This window comes from Amphiura filiformis, chromosome 11 (assembly GCF_039555335.1).
Source record: "Amphiura filiformis chromosome 11, Afil_fr2py, whole genome shotgun sequence".
NCBI classification, from domain to species: Eukaryota; Metazoa; Echinodermata; class Ophiuroidea; order Amphilepidida; family Amphiuridae; genus Amphiura; species Amphiura filiformis.
This window is the reverse complement of record NC_092638.1, coordinates 3,599,743-3,621,253: the sequence shown is the minus strand read 5'-3', so window position 1 is coordinate 3,621,253 and position 21,511 is coordinate 3,599,743. Positions and strand designations below refer to the sequence as shown.

General features: G+C 36.0%; 2 protein-coding genes across 2 annotated transcripts in view; one reads left to right on the top strand and one right to left on the bottom strand.

Annotated features, from left to right (window-relative positions):
* Nucleotides 1–945: 945 nt before the first annotated feature.
* LOC140164229 (retinoid-inducible serine carboxypeptidase-like) lies at nt 946–21,484 on the top strand. The gene is made up of 14 exons (XM_072187485.1): nt 946–1,080; nt 1,563–1,705; nt 3,017–3,106; nt 3,515–3,670; nt 5,313–5,387; nt 5,746–5,818; nt 6,453–6,490; nt 7,223–7,351; nt 15,048–15,144; nt 15,490–15,600; nt 16,025–16,087; nt 16,264–16,341; nt 16,705–16,868; nt 18,108–21,484. The coding sequence occupies exons 1-14, from the start codon at nt 999–1,001 to the stop codon at nt 18,168–18,170; spliced, it is 1,362 nt and encodes a 453-aa protein (XP_072043586.1). The 5' UTR covers nt 946–998; the 3' UTR covers nt 18,171–21,484.
* Nucleotides 4,974–21,511, bottom strand: part of LOC140164231 (uncharacterized) — a 446,047-nt gene continuing 429,509 nt past the window's right edge. The window contains exon 8 of the transcript XR_011860508.1: nt 4,974–4,997. The gene's annotated coding sequence lies outside the window, so the exon portion shown is untranslated. The remainder of the gene's footprint in view (nt 4,998–21,511) is intronic.

Genomic DNA, 21,511 nt, shown 5'->3' with positions numbered 1-21,511 from the left:
AGTTGAGTTCCATAATATAAAACAATAAACTTGTACTCCAATTTCTTGCACCCCATACGGGATTTTTTTTTGAGACTGAATATAATATGTCCGGTGAATCTGATTAGCCATTGTTTCGTTGCATACACAATATGTCTATACACACCACTCCACGCCATACATAAAATCTCCCAGTCACATTTCCCCAATATGAAATTTAAAAAAATTAAAATTAAGTTTGGCAGAGGCGGGGTTCAAACTTCAAACTCACGGCGCACCGCTTTGGATACTCTATAAAAAATATTTTGGCGTATATAAAATTGAAATAAAATTCTCTGCTTCTCAAACGACATCAAATATGCTACAATTTGGTATCACGAGTCGTTATATATGATGTGCAGTAAATATTCATATATTCTTTTATACATAGGATGCTTCAATTTTGACGCAAAAAATATTTCATTGAAAACCCTCTCGGTCGGCTATTTAAAAAAGATAACCACGCTTCCCTAGAATGTGCAATAAATTATCATTAAACGTTTTCTTATTTTAGCAGCATTCCAGAAACACTTGTCGTTTGGCAAAAGAGAAGTAATATCTATACTAAAGTTACTTATGCATAATGTATGAACACAAAATACTACACCAAGATGCATTGCAATATATTTCTGTTGGATTGAAAGTGCGGTCTCACATTTGTTCCTGATCTGGAGTAGTGCCTATAATTACGAGTATGATTCAAATGGCACTGACCACCTAGTTTCGTTACAGAATAGTTTATGAATAGAACATCTTCGATATATCAAGTTTGTTTAACCCATTGTTTAACATATAACATGTTTATTTCCTTTAGCAGCATACCACTTCCGCAATGCATGCCGGTTAGAAATAAAATTGTGTACTTTATTCTTTAGACATGACCTTGATTACGTGAAGCTTCTTTCACTTCACTTCCTTCTGGTGTCACGGTGCCTTTTACATATATCATTAGTGCAATAATTTCCTTGCTATTGTCTGCAATGTACAACAATATGTGGTACGTTAGTGGCCTGCTGCTACTACTGTATTGTTTGCCTTTGATATCTGCTAAACCAGCCAAAGGTCAGTGTATATTGGATTGTTTTTACTTACTTTTTTTTACTATAATCGCATTTTTACTTTAGAAAATGCATTAAAATTAGTTTGTGTAAAGTAGCCATATTTCGAGCGGTAGCCTATATCAATATACTGTAGAATTCCGCTTACAAGCATAATATTTTTTTTAATGAGGGGTTTCGACAAATGCATAAATAGTAGTTTGAATAACTTTATAACAATTATTAAAGGCGGCATGTTTGTAGATGGAATTATTCGGTAGTGTATAATTATTAACATTATCGTGAAAAACATCCACCTTTCATTGCCCGGTACGCTTGCATTTCCTAAAGACAAGGTTTACATGTATATCTTCGATATGTTGCTTTTTATCTTGAAACAATAATATTTTTTCTTATTGGGCCCACCCCTGCTCATTGTGCCCCTATCAATAATCAAAGTATACGTGTGAAATGATCAGTATGTATTCTTGCTACAATTTATTAAAGGTATACCAAAAGCAGGCAACAACATACAAACCGATGAAGACTGGGGCTACGTCAATGTCAGGGAAGATGCTTATATGTTTTGGTGGTTGTACTATAGTACGTCCGAACCATATTCAGCAGCACCCCTTGTACTGTGGTTGCAGGTAGGAAAGAGTAAAGAAAAAAGTTGCAAAATGGAAAGCAAAATAATACAGAAAAAAACAGGGAAGTAAGTATAAAGAAAGAAAAAGAAGAACATTAATTTTATAATTGATAAATTAAACGTTTCATTGAATTCATTACTTTATTTTTACCTTAAACAAAGTTGTTGTTTTTCAATTCAGAATTTGAGTGTTCCCTGCCACATGTCTGTCTGTCTGTCGGTCTGGCTGTGTCTGTCTGTCGGGGTGTCTGTCTGTCTATCTGTCTGTCGGGGTGTCTTTCTGTCACTGATATGTCCACATTTAACAAATTGTCATTTAGACAAGCCAGTATATGGCTCAGATGGGTCAATGAGTTACGTACAGTAACCGTCTGCAGTCATAATGTATTATTCTTAACACTGTCGCTCGTCTGAGGCATTGTTAAAATGCTACATATTCTTCTAGGCATTTGTAACCTAATGTAAAGACAAATAATATGAGGTTCATAATATTTCAAATGTACATTTCACGTCTTTATTGCATGTAGGTTGTAGGAAGGGAACATAATACCTTCGAGTGTTAACCACTACCATCAAATATTTGTCAAGGTCATTACAATTATACTTGCTTATTAGCTTACGCTCTGTAAAAAAATTCGGAGAAGCCCAATTATTGTCAGTATCTTATGTGTTATACACTCCTCAAAAAAGTTTGGTAACTTTCAAAACGGCTGTATATCAGGAATTGTTTCATATCAGTGAAAACATTGTTTTTTCCTGTCAACAATGACACCTCATTTGTGACGACAACTTATTCCACGGCTGAGTAACTTTCTTTGAAAGACAGAGAGGTCGCAAAGAAAGTGTGCCAAACTGACCATTGTCTGCGTGGTTTGCAATATATCATTTTGAATGAAAGGTGCTAGGCTGGTTTAAGACAGATTTTGCTTGAAGAGTTGAATGCCATCCCTCAGGAGCGTGTCGCCAGGTTGATAAGAAGCATGAGAAGAAGATGCAATGCTGTTGTGAACGCATATGAGTGGCGATTGTTTTAATGAAACAGTGTGACATTCCTTACTCATGTTTTCTGATGCAAATGGCCCAGAAAATGGCAGATTTGGCCCATTTTGTATGAAACCTCCTTGTCTTTCAAAGTTACTCAACAATGGAATAAGTTATGGTCACAAATTTGGTAGCATTTTTGACAAGAAAGAACAATGTTTATATTGATATGAAACAATATGGAAATAGATCTCAAATATTTCTGATATATAGTCGCTTTGGAAAGTTTCCAAAATGTATTTGAGGAATTAATAATATGTGTTACTTATAGGGCGGACCGGGTGGTTCATCTTGTGGATTTGGAAATTTTGAGGAAATTGGACCTTTAGATGTCGAGCTAAATCCACGCAACACCACATGGGTAAGTGTGTATTTAAATGGTGGTCTTTGAACCGTCAGTCGCCGTACGCGCTTTACATTGATGTATACAATTTAAATATGGGGGGACTGCTTTCTCTATAAATCGCATTATTTTTGCTGTAAAGGAATAGGAAGAAAGGTATTTAAAGATATTTTGGCAACACTTACAAAAAGTTATTTTGGAATATTTACAGTAAGTTATCATAAAATGTTTTTGAATGTTATGGAAACGTTTTGTACCCTTTAACCCAACATTTAAACGTTTTCTGGAAACCTTTTCTAACCTTTTGCAAATGATATCGAAAACGTTATGTATTTGCTGAGATTTACCCACGATAATTATTGTTTAAACCTGTAAATACTACATGAATTATAGCGATATTCGGTCCTTATACTCTTTAATTTTCAGATTTCAGCAGCCAATGTACTCTTCATCGACAACCCAGTAGGAGCAGGTTACAGTTATGTTAAAAACACGAGTGCATTAACAAAGAACAACGAAGAGATAGCCAATGACCTGGTGACTACCATCTCGGCTTTCTTTAAGAAACTTCCAAAGTTTCAGGCAAGGACATAGGTTTGAACACAGATAGATACACAATGACAAAATGTCACTCGTGTAGGAATTCAATTTGTGACTGTACACCACGAATCAGCCGTAAAGTCGGCCCGGTCAATTTTGTTTTATTTCGTATTTAGAAAATAAATATATCATAAGCTTTAAAATGGTATATCATTTGACTTCCAACGATATCCAGAAGTGTGGTTATGGTTTGTTGAACTCTGCTTCTTCAACAAAATGATACCCTTTTTCGGTTTTTTGGTTTCACATTGCTAGTAATAAATATCAAACAGCCATTATTGGTGGGCATTTCAAATCATCCCCAAGACAACGAGGTTCAGGAATGTCCTCTTATTGTCAATTGTTGGTTATACATACCTAGATAAAATACAATGCTTTGTAACCTACCACTTGAACAGGATTTAGCCAAAACAAAGACTACAGCTATTTAAGGATTCTATAGACACAGGTAGAAGACTATTATCCTCTTCAGCAATAGGATTATTGATTGGTTTAAACGATGTTTGACTCACGCTAAAATGAAAAAGAGATCAAACCAAATTGAGGTACATTTTACACTGTAACTCAAAATACAATTTGCCAACTTTACGGCTCATTCGTAGTGTACGGTCACATTTATACAACTATTTATAATGAAACCTAACTTTGCATTAAGGGATCCAAAATGAGCGTTTATTGCGTTTCGACAGTATTTTTTATGGGACATGAGAGCACCTCAGACCTATCGAATTGCATTCTGAATACGAAGCATGTCTTTCTGATATCAAATAATTTTCATTTTTTAAATCACAATATAATACAAATTTTATGACAAATTATAAAAATTTGATATTTTTCAAATGTTTGATATATAACAGTCCTCGAAGTAAATTATATAAATCTAATGATATATTCTTAAAGTGTATGTAGCAGGGAGGAAAAGCCGACGGTCAATTGAAAATTTTGACCTTTCATATTGAAGATATGGATTTTTTCCCTAAAAGACCTAATTTTTTTGGTGTTTTGGGAAAAAAATCCATATCTTCAATACGAAAGGTCAAAATTTTCAATTGATCGTCGGCTTTTCATCCCACCTACATACACTTTAAGTATAAATCATCAGATTTATAAAGTTTACTTCAAGTACTGTTAAATATCAAAAATATCAATTTTAATGATTTGCCATAAAATGTGTATTAAATTGCGAATTTCAAAAATCAAAATTATTTGATATCAGAATGACATTCTTCGTATTCAGAATGCAATTCGATATGTCTGATGTGCTCTAATGTCCCAAAATAAATACTGTCCAAACGTTCATACCCCAGCCCTTAATATAGCATGGAAGTATAACATGTAGTTGTTCCCCTTTTAATCTGCATATCTTTATTCAACTCTGTTCACAGCTGAAGTAACCTCAATTTCTTCAAAATCTTTGCTTACTACTTCTTTTAATACCTGCAAATACTTAGAAATCAATTGTATTTCTCATAAATGATGTAGTTGTATAGGAAAGTCAATATCGACTGATGGAGTTTTTGACAAACCGAGGTTAGCCCAAGAAAATGCAATTATGCGGAGATAAATGTTGAATAATTGTTGTGAAGTAACAATAATTATTATATTGTTTCATTTATATTTTCAGGATATTCCATTTTACATTTTCTCTGAATCATACGGAGGTAAAATGACTGCTGGCTTCAGCAAGGCGCTACTCAAGGTACGGTCTCTGATAAAATCAATCGTATGATAATATCCCTATAATGTTATTTAACTGTACACAATCTGCCGTTGTTATCACATGGAGTAGAAGTTCAAAAATAAATTTGAGGACTCTCGGCCAGAAACGCGTACCTTTTTTCTTTTAAAATACCGTTTTTTACCGATAAAGGGATCCAATAAGGCTGGCTAGAAACTGGTTTCATAAGAAATGTCTTAATCAAGTCGACAACACTAATTGATACTAAGTTTATGAGTATTCAGAACCATCTGGATGACCATATTAGTCAGTAGCATAAGTGTTCCTGCACAAAGACTCTTCACTTTCATATTACGAGTATAACATTTTTACAACACAGGCTATCGAACTAGGGAGAGTGACCTGCAATTTCCAGGGCTTTGCAATGGGCGATTCTTGGATATCACCAGTTGGTGAGTATATAATGGTACAGTTTGCATGACTTGAGAAATATACACACATTATAATTTATATTACAGACTTGACATTTAGTATGGAATATTTTTTCGCCAAATTCCACGACTGGTCGGAAAGGGGTCTACATAAACCGTACGGGCTAAATTGTGGCGTGTCGGGAAATGGTGTAAAATAATTGTTTGATAGAAAATGTGCTTGTCATGAGTTTACACTATGGTGCTCATTATGTGGTGAATTTACCTAAAATGGCGGATTATTTTACACAATCTCCGACACACTCTAATTAATATTTAGCCCGTACGGCTTATGCAGACCCCTTTTAGCAGACAAGTATTGGAATTTTGCCACAAAATATTCCATACTAAATGTCAAGTCCGTACATGGGCATCTACAGGCAGTCAAATGTGTTCTTGTCCGTTTGTCAATGTTTGTATCACTTTTTTTTTAAAATATGAACGCAAGAAAATAATGTTGCCGCCAATGTTGAAGAAATACTACACTTAATAATTATATACTATTATACAATATTAATTTCAATGCAATGTAACCTGCGATTACATCCTGTCGTTTTTAGTCATCGTAAACAATTATTATTTACAAAACTATCAATTATGCGTATTTGCCTTGTAGATTCTACTATGACATGGGGACCATATCTGTATGCCACGGTAAGTGTATAAATGCAGGAAATGCAAAAACTATATGCTTATAACAATGCAGGAAATTATTTAAAAAAATAATTGAAACTAAATGAAAAAAAAACTTTATATCAATTTTACTGAAACCAAATAACTGAAACTAAAACAAACGGTGCGGTTTTAATAGACTTCTTGCATAGAAATAGTAGTAACAGTCTGACAACGAAACCAGAAAGAATGAAGAAAAAAGGCGGGGTCAAATGCATCAATTTACACTTTTTTTACATTAACACATTAAACATCAGTATATGAGTATAAATATAGGCAACCCACAAGAAGGCAAATACAGGGCTACCAAGAAGTAAGTCCCTCCAAAGACATTTCGGTATGATCCAAAACCAATCAATTATTTTTATCCTGTTGGGAACACAGACTGATTCATTATGCATCAAGTGAGCGTATTTTTGTTGCTACCTTTTATCATCTTTACCGAGAAATACAGACACTTATGAAATTATTAGCCAAACGTAAGTTACTAAGTACATTTTTCTAAAATATTGCTTACTCCTCCTTTGACATTCCCCCGCCCAATTTGACCCTCACTCCAGGGCTCATATAGCCCCTTAACAGGTTGAACTGTTATCATGGTGTTAATATAATTATTGTGACTTCAGAATTGAATAGTATCATTTGACCATCTACGTGGTTACAGTTTCGTCTTTGTCGCCAGCTGTGTATGTCATTGTCTTTTGCTCTTTTCAGTCTTTACTTGACCACAAAGGATTTGTGGCGGTCAACCAATCAGCAACGAAAACAAAGGAAGCGTTTGACGCTGGCAATTTTACCAAGTCCACGTTGCTTTGGAGTGTAACTGAAGAAGTCATCGATAAGGTAAATGATTCAAAAAATGATATGGTCGAATCCAACCAAAAGTGTCCACGGGCCAAAAATAAAAGTCCGAAATAAAAATGTCTCCACAATTTTTTCCTTTTGCCCATTGATTGATGACATATTGGCCTTATAGGAACCAAAAGTGCCATTACTAATCTTGAAAAATAAATCCAGGACGTGTGATAGTAAATGTGATATCAAAACCCAATGCTTTCACTATCGCAATACTAATCAACCTAAAACCAATGGAATATTCCCATTAACGCTTTTTTCGTGTAATGTAGACCACAGGGTGTCAGGAAAATGCTAACTCAACCAGAAAATATTTGTTTTTATTTTTATAACGCGATCAATATGATCTTAGTCAATTTATGCTAGTTTATTTTTGAAATGAAGTTTAGGTCAGTTTCTGTATTTTATTTATCAAATGAGTATGAATCAATTTACACATTGTATAAGAACGAGTATGATATATGTTTTCAAGAATATTAGGAATTGTACGCATACACCTAACGCTTTATACAATGAAAAGGTGAAGAAACCCGGGTATTCGTAGGTAATATGAGCGATTTAACAATATCTATATTGAGTTTATAGGTTTAAATTTTGCTATTATGGTAATGAATTAATAAAATGGTAGTTTTTAGATCCCTTTCAGATGGTACGTCCAAATGAATAAATGCTATTACCTTAGATCAAAAATTTTTTGATGCTTTTAGCAAGAATTTGATATACAAGTAGTTAATCAGCAATTTTACATAATAAATAATTGTTGAATGAATCCGTATATGGGTAATAATAGTGTCCTGGGGTACCGCTTAAAGTTTTTGACAATTAATTTCCATTGGTAGGGACACTTCATTACATATTTCATGTATTATGCTGTATTCGTAAGTAACATTTCAGTATTTGTAGGTAAGAATTAGACTTTTGGTGGATATCGCAATCAAAACTTCATTTTATAAAGCACTTTGAATGTATTATTTTCTTTATGTGCGTTTATTGATACATTAGACCCTATCATGTATAAATAATGTCGGTTCACAACGGTTGAAAGAGGATTGAAGTAAGAAACAACCGCACTAAAGTGACTTTAATTTGCTTAATTGCACACAAATCGCTTAAAACCGTTATTGCAGACTTGTGAAGTCCATCTTGGAGTCAGTTACGTCTTGTGGCCTTTCGTTTGAGGGCAACTACAATTAGCTTTATACCAGGGTCCATCAATGTGTTGTCTAGATCATGAGACAATGAGAACTGTCGTTTTTTCCATGGTATTCGTAGGTAACCTTAGCGAAAACGTCAAAAGTTACCTTCGAATAAATCAATTTGGACACAAATTACTAAGAAACCAGAAGGTCGGTGAAAATTTAAAATGAAGCACACATGACAGTTGACAAATCCAAGTATTTATCCCTTCTAATCTTCTTTGAATCTGATTTTTCTTTCAAATGAGCAGACCGTCGTCTATTTCAGTACATATTTTTCACCAATTAAGCCGTATTCAGTTTTGCATGGTGGGCACGTATGTGAATTCGCAACTTTCATTGACATATGATTTGATAGCAAACATACAGGCCTTCGTTATGTACCAATATGGGCATTGGCATGAATGGCGGTGTTTCACAATACTGTCATGATGTCAAAGTGTATTCGTAGGTAACATTCGGTTACCGAAATTTACCTACGAATATTTGCTTTTATTGTTGACATCTCAGAAATATTTAAACGCAGGTTATTGAAACTTGGTAGAAATAAAGAGTGTATTACCCTGCACCTATTTCTTAACTATTGTTTACTATTCTCTCACTTTGTGGAAATGGCACAGCTTTTAACATGTATTCGGAGGTAATGCATATTTTTTACCAAACCTACCTTTGTGCCATTTAGAATTTCTGGCAGCTAAACACAATAATAAAGATGTCCGAATGCAATGCATTTCAGTATTGGACATATCAAAGCTTGTATCAATTGCGCATTTATTAGTGATTTCCATTTTTAAAGATATATCTAGTGCTATGAAAAATTGTATTCGTAGGTAATGTAAAAAAATACCACTCAAAAATTATCACAAAAATTCATAATTATGTACAAATATGTGAAAAATTGAACAGGCAATCTTTGAATACACACCTTTCAGGAAATCAATTTAGATTCAATCCAATGACTTCTTTTCATAACTGATTTAGATGTTTTTAAAAATACTTTAAGAAATATTTTGAAAAAATGGGTAAAAATAGCTTGTTTTGGGGTCTCTGTGTCTAAGTTTTTCACAGTAGGGGGTCTTATTATATATGGCGCGAAGCGTATGATCAAGGCGAATAAACACAATACAAAAACGAATGCCAATTGATTAATACTTTTAAGTTATGGCCCTGAACATGCTGTGTACACTTTTCGTTGGATTCGACCATATAATTAATATAATAATAATAATTGATTTTAAATTTTTAGGTAAATGTTACAAGTAAGGCAGCCGCAAACATTTCTTGGAAAGTAATTGACATAATCAAGTACAGCGTCTACACCCAGCAAACAAAAAAATTTTAAAAACGTTTTAAATAAGTTATTTTTTGTGTTTTGGTTTAGGTAAAAACGTTTTAATAACATGAAATGTCGGGTTAGGTCATGAAAACGAAAACACACTACAACAATATGTTTAAAAAATGTTATTTTAAACATTTTTTGGAAACACTTAAATAACATTATGTTTAAATGTTTTGGGTGATAAAATGGCTGATATGTGTGATAAAATGGCTGCATGATGCGCAACTCCAACCTTGCTTTGCTCTCCCTACCTAACCCCCTCTTTCTCCCTGCATGCCCTTACCTCTCTCCTGCATGCTACTTACCCTTTGCTTGCTTTGCTATTCTTACTATACTATATGGTTGTAGGCACAGGAGGCATTCCATCAGTCCTCTTGTTCCTAATCGCCTCTCTGTAGTTACCAACCCCCACGTTCTCGAAGATTGCAAGTCAATCGCGTATCGCCTGTTATGGCTCTGCCTTGCGGCAAAGTTAACAGACGGGGGCTCTGGGGGCAATATTCTGTGACCTGAAAGGCTGTTGGAGCAGTCTGGATGGTTGCAGATGTTGCTTGCTGTAAGACATCTTAAGAACATCGAACCTACATCTCCAGGAATGTCTACAGATAGGAGGAGAATAAGGGTGAGGTAACCCTGACAGAAACCTCAATCGACAACACGCCCTGCCAGCGCGTCGATTTATGGCAAAAAACCTTCATGATTATGGAAAGTAGCAAAACTAGAGGCCGTAGAGCCCATGGCCAGAATGGGCACAGCTATCAACCATACAGAAGCTGTAAATTGCCTAGTCATAACGCTCAACATGACGTCTTGAAGCCAAAGCCTAACGGAAACTTCAAGATTGAGACGGGAAAAATGGCTGGACAAAAGTTGAACATTTGTACTTATAATACAAGGACTCTGAGAACAGAGGAAGTGTTTGAAACACTGTTGGATGAACTACAAGAATTCAAATGGGATATCATTGGATTAGCAGAAACCAAGAGAGAAGGACAGGGGATTGTTGAACTACAGGGAGGAATGTGGTTGTATAATCATGGTAAAACTGAAGAGGACACAGAAGCAAAAGGAATTGGATTTCTTGTACATCCAAAACTTACCGATTATGTCACAGAAATAAAAAGCTACTCCAACAGAGTAGCTGCACTGAACCTTCACTTGACAGGAAAAGACCAAATAAGCATCATCCAAGTGTATGCGCCCACTAGCGAGTACGATGATGAGATAGTAGAAATATTCTATGAAGACGTGAGTAAGGCAATAGAAGCCAACAAAGGAAAGTATACCATTGTAATGGGCGATTTTAATGCCAAAGTAGGAGAATGCCAACCAGATGAAGAGGCCATCATGGGAAAATTTGGTTATGGACAGAGAAATAAAAGAGGTGAAATGCTACTGGAATTTGCAGCACAGCATAAGCTGGTTATAGGCAACACATTCTTCAAGAAAAATAGAAAACCGCTATTGGACATGGGAAAGCCCTGATGGACACACCAGAAACCAAATTATTCTCAGTAGCCAAAAGGGAATTATCCAGGACTGTGGAGTTATCACAAATGTAGATATAGGAAGTGATCACAGAATGGTGAGGGCTAAACTTCATATCTGCAAAAGACTAGCCAGGCTTAAATTTATCAGAAATGAAAAGAAAAGCAAGATTAACATCCTACGACTAAGAGAGAAGAGGTCAGAATTCCAGTTGGAATTGAACAATCGCTTTGAGGGACTAGACATTGAAGAGTTGGATATAGACCAAACATACCAAACTATATCCAGCACTGTGATGGAAGTGGCAGCAGAAGTAGCTCCACAAGAGAAGAGGAGGAAGCAAACAACTGAGGAGGACAAAGAGATTGAGGCCCTGGACAAAAGGAGGAAAGAATTAAGAGAAATTATCGACAAATCAATACCTGAAAAGAGCAAATACAGGGAGCTCGTCAAAACTGTGAGGAAAAAACGTAGACAGAGGAGCAGAAAGAAGAGAAAAGAACAAATAGAAATCATTCTCAAAAGTGGAAGAGGACCTCAGCATATTGCAAAGCTGAACCGGAAGAAATCAAGAATGCACCAAATGAGACAAAAAGATGGTATCTTAACAAATGACAGGCAAGAGATACTTAATGTATGCGCAGACTTTTATCAGGACCTGTATAGCTCCAAATCAAATGAGGCAAAACCAAATACAATATCACCAGACATATCAGCCATCCCAAGTATAACACAAAAAGAAGTGGAAATGGCGGTAAAGGAGATGAAAGACAGCAAAGCACCAGGAACAGATGACATTACTAGTGATATTATCAAGATTGGAGGAGAGGGGATTACTCAACATTTAGTTGGACTCTATAACCAAATACTGGATGAAAAAGGATACCAGTTTGCTGGAAAGAGGCAAAAGTGATCCTCCTTTTCAAGAAAGGTGAAAAAACAGACATCAAAAACTACAGACCTATCAGCCTGTTATCACATGTTTACAAAATTTTCACAAGGATAATACAGAACAGAATTAAAGGAGTGCTTGATGAAAACCAACCAAGAGAACAGGCAGGCTTCAGAAGTGGATATTCAACAGTAGACCATCTGCATGCCATCAACCAACTTATTGAGAAGGCAAATGAATATAATTTGAAGCTATGCATTGGATATATAGACTATGAGAAGGCCTTTGACTCAGTGGAACATAAAGACCTCTTTACAGCACTACGTAAAGTTGGAGTCAACGAAGGTTATGTCCAAATTCTCGAGGACATATACACAAATGCCACAGCCAAAATCCACATTGAAAACGATGTTTCAAAAATAATCCAAATTCAGCGTGGTGTGAGACAGGGAGACACAATATCCCCCAAAATATTCACTACAGCAATGGAAGATATATTCAGAAAGCTGAACCTACAGGAGAGAGGGATCAACATAGATGGCGAGAAGCTAACAGATCTGAGATTCGCAGATGATGTAGCTTTGGTGACAAGATCAGTAAAGGATATGGAGGTCCAGTTAAATGATCTGAATAAAGGAAGTAAAAAGATTGGACTGAACATACACAAGGGCAAAACAAAATATATGACAAACTACCAGTCAGAGGATGTCATTGAAGTTGAAGGCGATGTTATCGAAAAGGTGGATGGTTACAAATATCTCGGCCAAACAGTGAAGATGGAGGACAACACCAGGGAAGAAGCTTTGATCAGAATAAAGGCAGGTTGGAGTTGCTTTGGAAGATTCAAGGACATTCTATGTGACAAAAAGTTACCAATGTATCTGAGAAGTAGAATGTTCAACCAGTGTGTATTGCCAACAATGACATATGGGGCAGAAACATGGACAACAACCAAGTACCTGGAACAGAAATTACAAACAGCCCAAAGAGCAATGGAAAGGAAGATGCTTCACATTACCTTAAGGGATAAAATTAAGAACACTGAAATAAGACGTCAAACTCAAGTCAAAGACATTATGGTGAAACTCAAAGAAGCGAAATGGAGATGGGCAGGTCACCTTGCACGAAGGGAAGATAACAGATGGACTAAACGGCTTACAGAATGGCAACCAAGAACAGGGAAAAGATCAAGAGGAAGACAGAAGAGGAGGTGGCGTGATGACATTACTGCCTACATGGGACCTACATGGACAAGAAATGCAAGAGACAGAGAACAGTGGAAGAATCATGAAGAGGGCTACGTCCAACAATGGTCGAACACAGCCTGGTGAGGTGAGGTGAGGAAAATGTTTTTGAATGTTATGAAAACGTTTTACCCTTTATATAACCCGACATTTAAACGTTTTCTGACAACCTTTTATAACCTTTTGCGAATAATGTCGAACGCGTTTTGTTTTTGCTGGGCAGTTACTAATAAGAGAAAGCAAAAGAGATGAGATGTTTATCTTCCAGCGTTTCTTTTTTCATTTATGGTCCTCCCAACAGCTCATTCTTGGTTGGTCTAACGGTTGTGGTGGGACCCATTAACCTGGTTTAAATCTACCACACCTTAGTTTTCGATAATTCCCGAGAATTTGCGCTCTACTGCGTTTGCATATATATCTTGACGTAGGTGAAACCTACCTTCTGTTGATTGAGAAATTATTTCTATTGAGAAATGGAATGCACTGACGGCGCGCTCATTGTGTACTGCTGTGTACGGAGATTTGGAGCCATCATATGTGACCGTCCACGGCGAATGAGCCGTTAATTCCTCCCCCGGTCAATTTTGTTTTATTTTTTAAAACCATCATAAACTTAAAAATGGTATATCATTTGACTTCAAACAATATCCAGAAGCGGGGTTATGGTTTGTTAAACTTTGCTCCGTCAACAAAATTATAGCTTTTTACGTTTTTACATGTGTCTCTTTTTCCACATTGCTGGCAATAAATATCAAACAGTCATAATTGGCGGTCATTTCAAATCATCCCCAAGTCAACGAGGTTTAAGAAAGTTCTCTCACTGTTAATTGTTGGTTATGAATACCTGTACAAAATACAATGCCTGGTAACCCACCACTTGAACAGGATTTAGCAAAAGCAAACAAAGACCAGAGCTATTAAAAGTTCTATAGCCATCTAAGGTAGAAGCTTATTATCCACTTCAACAATAGGATTATTGATTAGTTTTTTACTATCAAAATGAGACGGATGTCGAGCCAGCTTAAGTTACCGATGAATACGACCTTCGTACACATTTTACATCGCAACTCAGAATATTATATCATTATGAGTAAAACTAATTATAATAATAACATCTAGTTGATTTAAAGGAGTATTTCGTGATCCTAATATCTCTATGCCATGTTTCGGGAATTTATTCCCAACAATTCAGTTGATTCCGGTTTTGCGTTTGCGAGTTATGCATAATTATGTGTCTACTGCTTCATGCATGGACCACTATGTTGTAATTTCGTTTTGTTAACATAGCATAAATACAAAACATCTTTTATCAAGCGAAAATTAATATTTTGCACACAGACATTACGTAGCCAGAGGTTTCCAATGGTATAAAAATCGCAACTTTATTTGCGAAAAGTGGGGATGGGGCTGTGGACAAAAACAAAACAAAGCCATTACCAGTAGTGATTTCTTCGGCCAAACAGTGATTGAGTAATATTAATTCGGATATTACATAATTACATTGTTTTAATTTATATATTTATAGCATACAAACGGAGTAAACTTCTACAATATTCTGCAATGGAATGGCGAATCACCGAAGCGTAGGAAATCATTTGCCTTTGAAAAACTCTCCTACCTTGGTAAGTTGTATTACGGTATCCAAATCACAATTTGGACAACTTGCAGACATTTTGGCGGCCATTTTGAAAAACGCTTGCTATGTGGTGTTCCTATGGCACACTTTTTAAATGATTTCACCGTAAACAAGAAACCATTTTGAAATCACCTTCCCTGTGAATTGGCTACGGAACCCCTACTATTACCCCAACTAGCCGCAAAGAAAGTTAACTCTTTTATTTTGTTACCTTTGCATTAGTTTGTTATAACTTTCATCACTGTTTCGTTTCTAGTTTTTATATAGTTTTTACCTAATTCCAGACATCCCTTTCATTTATTCACTGTTTTGTGCTTTTTCATTCCAACAGATAAATTGTTTCAACGGCACGTGCAGCCGCTTCAAAGCGATGACCTTGCAGCTCTAATGAACGGACCAATCAAAGAGAAGCTAGGAATTCCAGATGACGTTACATGGGGTGGTAAGTCTGGATGTCTATGCTATCTAATTTGTCGACTATTACTATCTTGAATAATAAGTAATACAGTTGCATATTCATATAAGAACATTACAAGGAGAGGGTCATGTAGGAGCCTAGTGTACAGGTACATGTAAAGTACTTTCATAGCTTTTTTTGGTTTCAGCCCGCTATCTCAAAAAGACTCAAAGGTCGAATATGAAATGAGGTTCGCTATGCCGAAGATTCGCTATTTTCTAAAATATAAAATGAGGTTCGCTATGTTAAAAGTTCGTTATTTTAAATATGAGATAAGGCTTGCTATGTCATAGCTTTGACATAGCGAGCTAGCAGACCTTCGGCATAACGCACTTTCGATCTACCGGGCGTACATCCTTTCAATTTCTATGTCAATCTGTTATTTGACACTTCCTATCTTCTACTGCAGGTCAATCAGATGAAGTATTTGAGGCTCTTAAAGAAGATTTCATGAAACCAGTAATTGATATAGGCAAGTATACTATTATTTTTATTTAGTGTCGTTGATATGATAGTGTCATAGTATGGTGGTATATAAGCGACGATAAATCATAACCAAATAAGAAAACAAATTATAAATGACATGTTTCAATGCGATAACATGGTAATTAATTCAATTGTTTTCATAATGTTTTCTTCCTTTTGCAGTGGATGATCTTGTGACAAATAGTGACCTATCAGTGGTTGTGTACAATGGACAGCTGGACCTTATAGTTGACACGATGGGTATGAACTCGGCCGTATATGCTACTTTATTACTATTATTAAAATTATTATTTGATTCTCTTATATACCGTCACATGCTCCTTGAATAAATTCAAATTGTGAATTTCTTTTGGCTATCAAAGAGGAGAATACTGGTTTTTTTTTTATCTTAATGCCAAAAAATTCGTTTGACAAACAAAAGTGTCTGATTTGTAAAAATCATAGTTGTATGTCCCCCATTTTTCTACGAATTATTAAAAAACATTGTTACATGAGATTCTATATTTTCAGAAGACAGAGTAATGAATAATCCCACGTTTACTTCTATTCGATACTTGAATCTTATCTTAAAAATTTATCATTTATTTTCTTAATACCTTGAAGGAACGGAAAGGTGGGTGCAGAAATTGACTTGGCCAGGTTTGCGAGAATACAACAACAAGACATGGACACCTTTATGTGTAGAGTCAGCACCAGAAACAACGGCTGCCTTTGTAAAAACGTTGGATAACTTTTCTTTCTATTGGATTTTGGACGCCGGGCACATGGTAGGTGTTGGTTGTGTGACACTTCTTTTTTGGTTGGGGGAGGTCAAACGTACCGCGCTGTAAATGTTTGAGTTGGTGGGTGCATCTACTAGAGTTACATATTATTTCATTTTAACATGAGATTGTGGGGTTTTGTATATTACTTACTGGCCTATTAAGGGGATACAGTGTGTGTCTCAGTTATGGGTATTTTGAAACAGCTGTGTTTGGGTATATCCTGTCAATGTAGCTCGTGTTGGTACAGGGCTCTGTAAACGTGATTAGTTGTCCTTAAAGGATCTGTGTAGACCTAAAACTCATATGACATTAGGGACCCTTTACAAACACAAATGTTGTAGCGGGGGAGGGGCTGATGGAAAAAAAGGGGGGGGGGCTGCAAATTTATATCCCTCTGAAGGAGGAGTGGCCATTAAATATATAACATAATTTTTCTCGTAGAACATGATTTACACTATATTCTATGGGGTTGAGGTTCATTTTTCATGGCCAAAAAGGTGGGCCCTGATAATAGTTTTAGGTTCTAAAGGGGGAAATGAAAAAAGGGTGATTTTTCTGTTTTCTTCAGCCCCCTGATAAAAGTGTTTGTGAACGGTCCCTTACTGGGGGAAGGTATTAAGGCACCAGTTATGTTCAACCCTGTATATTCTAAACAAAGACAGATATGTCATAATTGGAACCAGCAGGCAATGGTTGCATTTTTTAGCTCGGATTTCATTCGTTGATGAAATTGTTCAAGTAATAAAGACAGGATGATCCCAAACTTAAGGTAGATGCAAATTCAAAGTTGCAGTTTGCGCCATTGCATGCCCTATTGATTAGCATACAAAGCGTTCTCAAACAAGAGAACTAGCGCAGTGCTTTCCACTGATTAGCACATGAAAACTAGAGTCGTGTTTTCATTGATTAGAACATAAAAGTGCAACTTTTGATATCGTTTCCTCCCTATGTTTTAGATCACTGTTTCTTTAATTCGCAACCAATTTCAACGAAATCAGACCTAATGAGTACAGGCAGGTATTGGCTGCCTGCTTAATGTTTAAAAAATGAATTTTACCTTAAATTTTAAATCTTCACCTAAAGTTATGATTTTTACCTTAAATTATTGGGGATCATTGGGTATTTGTACCCTGACCAAAATATTAATGGGGATGCCCCTCCCCCCGCTTCCGGAGCCACCGATTACTCTCTTCATAATAGTGTAATAATTTTGCATTCGTCACATTCGTGTATTAATTTCAGATTCCATCTGACCAAGGGGAGGTAGCACTAAAGATGATGAAGATGGTTATTGGAGCTAAGTAGGAAACTTTTACAAAGACATGTACTATGCAATCAAAGGAACAACAAATATGTCAAATATGGTTACACGACTCGAGGGATGTAATCTACATTATATTACTCACAATGTACTAGCTTATAAATGGACAGAAATGCGTTATGCATCATGAGCAAATAACGAGTTTTAGTTAAGGGACGTAGTGGATGAATGTACTTTACTTAGAGCGGTGAACTTGAGAGTCAAGTCTACAAGGTGGGTGCCGGTTAGCAGAACAGAAAACCCATCATGTGATGTCATCCACATAGTGCATCCGCTGCATCTTTTACAGGATCTCTTAACTAAAAGTCGCAATAGACCATTTGCGCAAATCTCATTACCGCACTTAATGCATCATTTTTTGAATAAACTAAGTCACACCATGTATTGACGTAGATTAAATCATTTGTAATGTATTTTGGGAATGCACGAATGCTTAATGTTTAGCATCATAAAACACAAAGACATTTTAATGTTAAAACAGGTTGCATTAAATGTCTTTATAATAGAAAAGTATCAAAGATAAAACATTATGATTATGGCGTTATCTAGCTTCCGAATTCCATTGCTTATTTTTGCATTTGTAATTGTATTTATTTTGTAAAGCACATAATGAGTTGCAGATAATTAATTTCATTAGGTTGAAAATTAAAAATACATTTTAAAGCCATCACCAGGATCGTCATTTTTATGTATAAGTTTTGGCATCATTATGAACACTATGCTCATTTTGCTCTACTCTCCATCTGAACATATCTCATAAGTGGCTCTACTTCTGAATTTTTGAAACCAAGTTTGTTTCGTATCTCATTTCATATATGATGGTTTGCTAAGCCATACACACATGGATTGAGCATATGGGATAACGCAAACACAATACATTGTATACTTAGAGCATTTCCCAACATGAAGGTTGCGCCAGAACGCGTGTAAAATATGATTACGTAGGCGATTACTTCAGCGACAAGCGGAATCCAGGTCATTGATAGCGTTAAAAGAACCAAACCTATAAGACATACACCCTTACGAACATCAAAATCAACTGAATGATGCAAGTTGCTGTGGCTGCTCGATAAACTTTGCAAAGATGCTGTCCTTTTAATCAATTTATGCCTCGCCCAGATGATATTGATGTAACAGAATTTTATAATGATGAAATAAATAAATCCGATTACCGTAAAAAATATCAGAAAGGTTATTTTGGTATATCCTCTGATGAATTCAGGTGGTAGTGTTACAGTACAAGCGCTAATAGCAGGAAGGTAGCCGAAATTTCCCCAGTCAAAAAGTGGTGGGATTGCAGTCAGAGATGCAATGATCCAACCTCCAATGATCAAACAGCGTACTCTTTTCACCGTAACTTTTTGATGATACCTCAGTGGGTATCAATAACCAATTATAACGGTATTTAGAATCTTCAGAAATACGATTCTCATTTTGCTCTACTCTCCATCTGAACATATCTCATAAGCGGCTCTACTTCTGAATTTTTGAAGCCAAGTTTGTTTCGTATCTCATTTCTTATATGATGGTTTGCTAAGCCATACACACATGGATTAAGCATATGGGATAACGCAAACACAATACATTGTATACTCAGAGCATTTCCCAACATGAAGGTTGCGCCAGAACGCGTGTAAAATATGATTACGTAGGCGATTACTTCAGCGACAAGCGGAATCCAGGTCATTGATAGCGTTAAAAGAACCAAACCTATAAGACATACACCCTTACGAACATCAAAATCAACTGAATGATGCAAGTTGCTGTGGCTGCCCGATAAACTTTGCAAAGATGCTGTCCTTTTAATCAATTTATGCCTCGCCCAGATGATATTGATGTAACAGAATCCTATAATGATGAAATAAATCAATCCGATTACCGTTAGAAATACCAGAAAAGTTATTTTGGTATATCCTCTGATGAATTCAGGTGGTAGTGTTACAGTGCATGCACTAATAGCAGGAAGGTAGCCGAAATTTCCCCAGTCAAAAAGTGGCGGGATTGCAGTCAGAGATGCAATGATCCAACCTCCAATGATCAAACAGCGTACTCTTTTGTCTGTCAGTTTTTGATGATACCTCAGTGGGTCACAACAGCCAATATATCTATCCAATGTGATCAAAGATGCGTTTAAAAGTGACATGTGAATTAGGCATAGTCCTAACCAGGCGTGAAATTGACACATTTCGTCTCCAAGTACCCACTCATTTCCACATAACAGCACGGCAATCCGAATACTCTGCAGAAACAAACACATAGCTAAATCCGTAGCGGCTATGTTCAAAGTGATCATAAACTGTGGTGTATCTGTGCGTCCATTTCCATTTCGTTTCCATAAGGCAAAGATGACAAGTCCGTTAAAAAGTACTCCGAATGTGATGATCACCATTGAAATAATTGCAGCTACAACTTGATAGGTGTGAGATGTGACAAATAGATATTCGGCAAACGATGGTCGATTGTAACCAAAATGGGGCGCTTTTAAAGTGTTATTTGAAGTCACATTCCTATTAGGTGTTTTGCTAAATACTGTTGAACCTAGATGTGGAAGACCTAGACCCAATTCGTCTGAGGATAAATACGTCATCATGTTAAGGGTTCCTTTTAAGCAAAGTAATCTCAATGTGTTAATATGGTACCGTGCGGACAAAATATGTTAAAGCTTCAATTCTTTACGTGGAACGCATCAGAAGTGTTTGCTACCAGATAGCTGACAGCTATCTACACGTCACCATTGTAATCCAGTTCATTCTGAACCGCCAAAATATTAATCAGAGGTGATTTGGTAAATACGTAGTATCCGTATACTCGCTGTCATTCCCTGCCAATGTAGGCTATTATTATGGTCCAGGCATACATGGATCCGAACCAATTTGAATTTAAAAAATTGATATTGATGGTCTACCAACATATGGATGCTTCCCATGTATATTGACCTTCTTGGCTACAAGATAAGATTATCGCAAATGTTTTTCAAGTATAAGAGTATAGTGAATTGTTAATACATGATAAGCTGAAGGCCTTATCTATAAGATATTGTTCAAAATATTTGCTTCTAGACGTGGCACGTTACTATGTTCACCGATTGTCACGATAAATGTTAAGTTTATGCTATTTTTTTTTATTAAGTAGTGTGTATTGTAAATGGATAAGCACCGTGGAAGACCTGAGAAAACCAAAGTTTCACCTGACAGCTTATTAAATCCTGACACCAGCGATTGTCAACGATGCTATAAATTACTAAGACATACATAAAAGTGGGGTTAATCATTACATGAATAAAATAATACACTTATAATTATTGTCTCTAGTCTATTTCTTAATC

Bases quoted from the DNA above. Each gene is read 5' to 3' on its own strand.
- LOC140164229 (XM_072187485.1), top strand. From the start codon at position 999: ATGTACAACAATATGTGGTACGTTAGTGGCCTGCTGCTACTACTGTAT. The intron at 3,671-5,312 runs GCAAGGACATAG...TTATATTTTCAG, and splicing joins AGAAACTTCCAAAGTTTCAG to GATATTCCATTTTACATTTT. The intron at 16,088-16,263 runs GCAAGTATACTA...TTCCTTTTGCAG, and splicing joins GAAACCAGTAATTGATATAG to TGGATGATCTTGTGACAAAT.